Raw genomic sequence first — 3,096 nt, 5'->3', positions numbered from 1 at the left:
GACTATTAATAAATAAGTTATTAGTTTTAAAAGAAACAAAATACTATTGTTAATAAATAACACTATTACAATTAGAAACTAAACTATGCATGCCTATTAAATATTTACACATGGCTTATATATATTGTATATATATATATTATTCATACCTTCAGTGTATAGGACACAAGCAGATTTTGACATCAAATTTTGGGGTAAAAAAAGTGTGTCTTATACACCGAAAAAAACGGTAACTTGCATATCAAAATAAGTTCAAGCTTAAAAAACATTCTCATACTAGGATGACTAGAAACTCTGGCCACCAAATTTTCTATAAACCAGTACTTGATCTTCTCATAATAAGGTTACTCTAATCACCATGACTGTTATACATTTATGACTTAAATTCACATTGCAGAATGACTTGATACCTTGGCTTATGCTGGATCAACATAATACTTACTGCATGTGTTTTTTTTATATAGGGTAACTTAGAAAATGGTAACTTGGTAACTTACAAAACTTAAATTTGGTATTCATACATTCTGCTTCAACACAACTCACAAATGTGAGGGTGTGGCCAAGAGGCCATTGTTTATGTAACTAGTTAAAGTGGTGCCTGTTGCTTATGTTTACATTTTATGTCTAATATATTGCTTACTTGTTACAAACTCGAAATGTAACCAGTATTACTAAAGGTAAAATTGCTTTAACTTTCTATATACAAGTTTGACCAGCCTTGTAACCACCATGTGACCATAGACACTATACATACTATAACTCTGAATTTACTACGGGATATCTTCATAAAATTTGGCAATCTTTTAGTAAACAGTACAAGTTTCTAAACAGTTAATAATTATCACTCCAATCCTAGAAAAACAAAGACACAACAACATTTACTGTTTGGTAAGAAGACTTGTCATGATACTGGATGGCTTCTTTGTTTTTCTAGGATTAGTGTGATAATTATTAACTTTTAGAAATGTTTAAAATATTCAAAGTATTATTTCTAAGTTTTTTATGAAACTGAGCTGGAATAATAGAGATTGCATGTTTTTCTTGTTAGTGTAACATGCAGTCAAATGTTCTTTGTTTTTGTTTTTTTTTCATTTTTTGTATAGCTGACTCCCAAACTTCACACATGTGCGAGTCCTGCTGACTCTTAACTTTTTACTCCTAATTTTATACCCTGTCTTTGATTACAGTTTGTATCATTTTTTTAAACTTAGATAACCAAAAAACTGCCTGACATTGGTCATTGTAGGATTTAAAAACTATTGCATGCATTTCATACAGCATGATGATTGTTGGGTTTGATCTCAGTACCTGAATATACAAAACACTTTCTAAACAACTATAAAGCATATTTATTCACTTAACAGAGTTCTTATCAATATCACATAACTATATGATTCACTGCACTCTTCTATGATGCTATAAGCTGCTCATTATTAGTTAATTAAATAACACTTCACCTCGATAACATACTGTTCCAACTGGTGGAGGTGAATAAAATAAGATCCTTTTCTTGAGTAAAGCAAATTTCCAAAGAAGGAAAAGCTGTTCTCCAAAGAAATTCATCAAGTGGCAAAAACATTCTGTAGGATGGGACACCTAAAAGATATTCATAAGCATACATACACGTCATTTAGAACCTTGTAAAATATACATGTACGTGTATCAACATGAAAACAAAAATGTGTGACACTCATACAAAATAGAGAAATACACATATGTAAATTGATTACAAGAATGATGTACTGGATTCCTAAAAACTATAGACAACATCACATAAGTGTCAAAAGTTAAAGGCTTTCAATAAGTGCACTCAAGCCATACAAGGTACACAGGCCTTCCAGCAACTTTTTTGATAAGTGTAGAAACTTTTAAGTAAAAAAAGTAGATAAATGATAAGAGTTTTGAATGAAATCAAATACAGTGATATGCAATATCTATCTCTGCAACCTCTTACCTCTCCTTACAACTGCATCTTTAAAATCATCTTGTTAATGCTAGAAATTTCAGTAATATAAAAGACAATAAAACTGTATAATAAATATACTATACATTATTTAAAACTGTAGCAAAACAAGTATAATAATTGAATAACAGCAGTTTTTAAATGAGTAATCAAATTAGTATGAGAATATTAAAGTGTTAGTCCAATATCTCTTTTCTTTTTCTCCTGGCATGGAGTTTCACTAAAAGCTCTTTCAAACTCAGTTGTACTCTCATTTTTGTAAGATTATTCTGGGCCTTATCCAGTTTTTCCTTGGCTGCTGATAACATAGATTAAACAACTGTTGCATCATGAAGAACTGCCTTTTTAAAAGAGGCTCCATGACTAGCTTACTGTTTCCTTCATCCAAGTGAGACCTAGTAATATCTATCTCTTATTGTGCCTCTTTTTCTAAGTCTACCAAACTAATTTCTTTGCTGCATTTCTTGTGAAAGTCTTCCTTATTTTTACCTCTGCTTCTGATTACAAAGATTTTTCTTTTCCTGTTTAGTCTTCTTGGTTTACTCTTAATACCTTATTTGTACACTGCATATGATGATTGTAAGCCTTGATCATCTCTTTAGTGATTGGAACTTTTGATGGATCATTGTGTAATTCTGAGATTCTGTTTTGATATATTTTTTCTACTTTGCTACCAACCGATTGTTGATGGAAAATCCATGTTTGAAATCTACAATGCCATGACACAAATACAATGTTCCATTACAAGCTCACTTAAGCATAAAAACTTTAGTTTACTCAAAAATCACTTTCTTCCTTAAGGATAAAAACTATCTGACTTAAAAAAGTAACATTTATGTGAACTACAATATTGCGAAAGGATAAAAACTGACTGAAGGAAAGTAATGTGCATTAATATTAATTTGTTTTACAGTAAAATGAAGTGACCAAAACTGGTGAATTTAAATCATTACTTAGTACAACTTTCTCCATTTAACCAGTTTTCTGTCTCATACTGATCTAGTGACTAGGAAAGTAAACACAATATATTTAATATAGTCCTTTAATAAACTTTCTTCCTTGCTAGCGAGTCCTCTACTAAAACAAAAAAAAAGCAGGTGACATCAGTAGTTACTATAGGTTGACAATAAAAC

The 3,096-nt window shown here is 30.5% G+C and overlaps 1 protein-coding gene across 1 annotated transcript in view; it reads right to left on the bottom strand.

The window, feature by feature from the left end:
* Nucleotides 1-3,096, bottom strand: part of LOC106459216 (protein LCHN-like) — a 64,713-nt gene that overhangs the window by 25,895 nt on the left and 35,722 nt on the right. Inside the window, exon 5 of the mRNA XM_013918821.2 lies at nucleotides 1,458-1,596. Coding sequence (XP_013774275.1) covers nucleotides 1,458-1,596 — 139 coding nt within the window. The remainder of the gene's footprint in view (nucleotides 1-1,457; nucleotides 1,597-3,096) is intronic.

This window comes from Limulus polyphemus, unplaced genomic scaffold (assembly GCF_000517525.1).
Source record: "Limulus polyphemus unplaced genomic scaffold, Limulus_polyphemus-2.1.2 Scaffold576, whole genome shotgun sequence".
Taxonomy (NCBI): Eukaryota; Metazoa; Arthropoda; class Merostomata; order Xiphosura; family Limulidae; genus Limulus; species Limulus polyphemus.
Note: the sequence above shows the minus strand (reverse complement) of the source record. Positions and strands in the feature narration are given on the sequence as shown.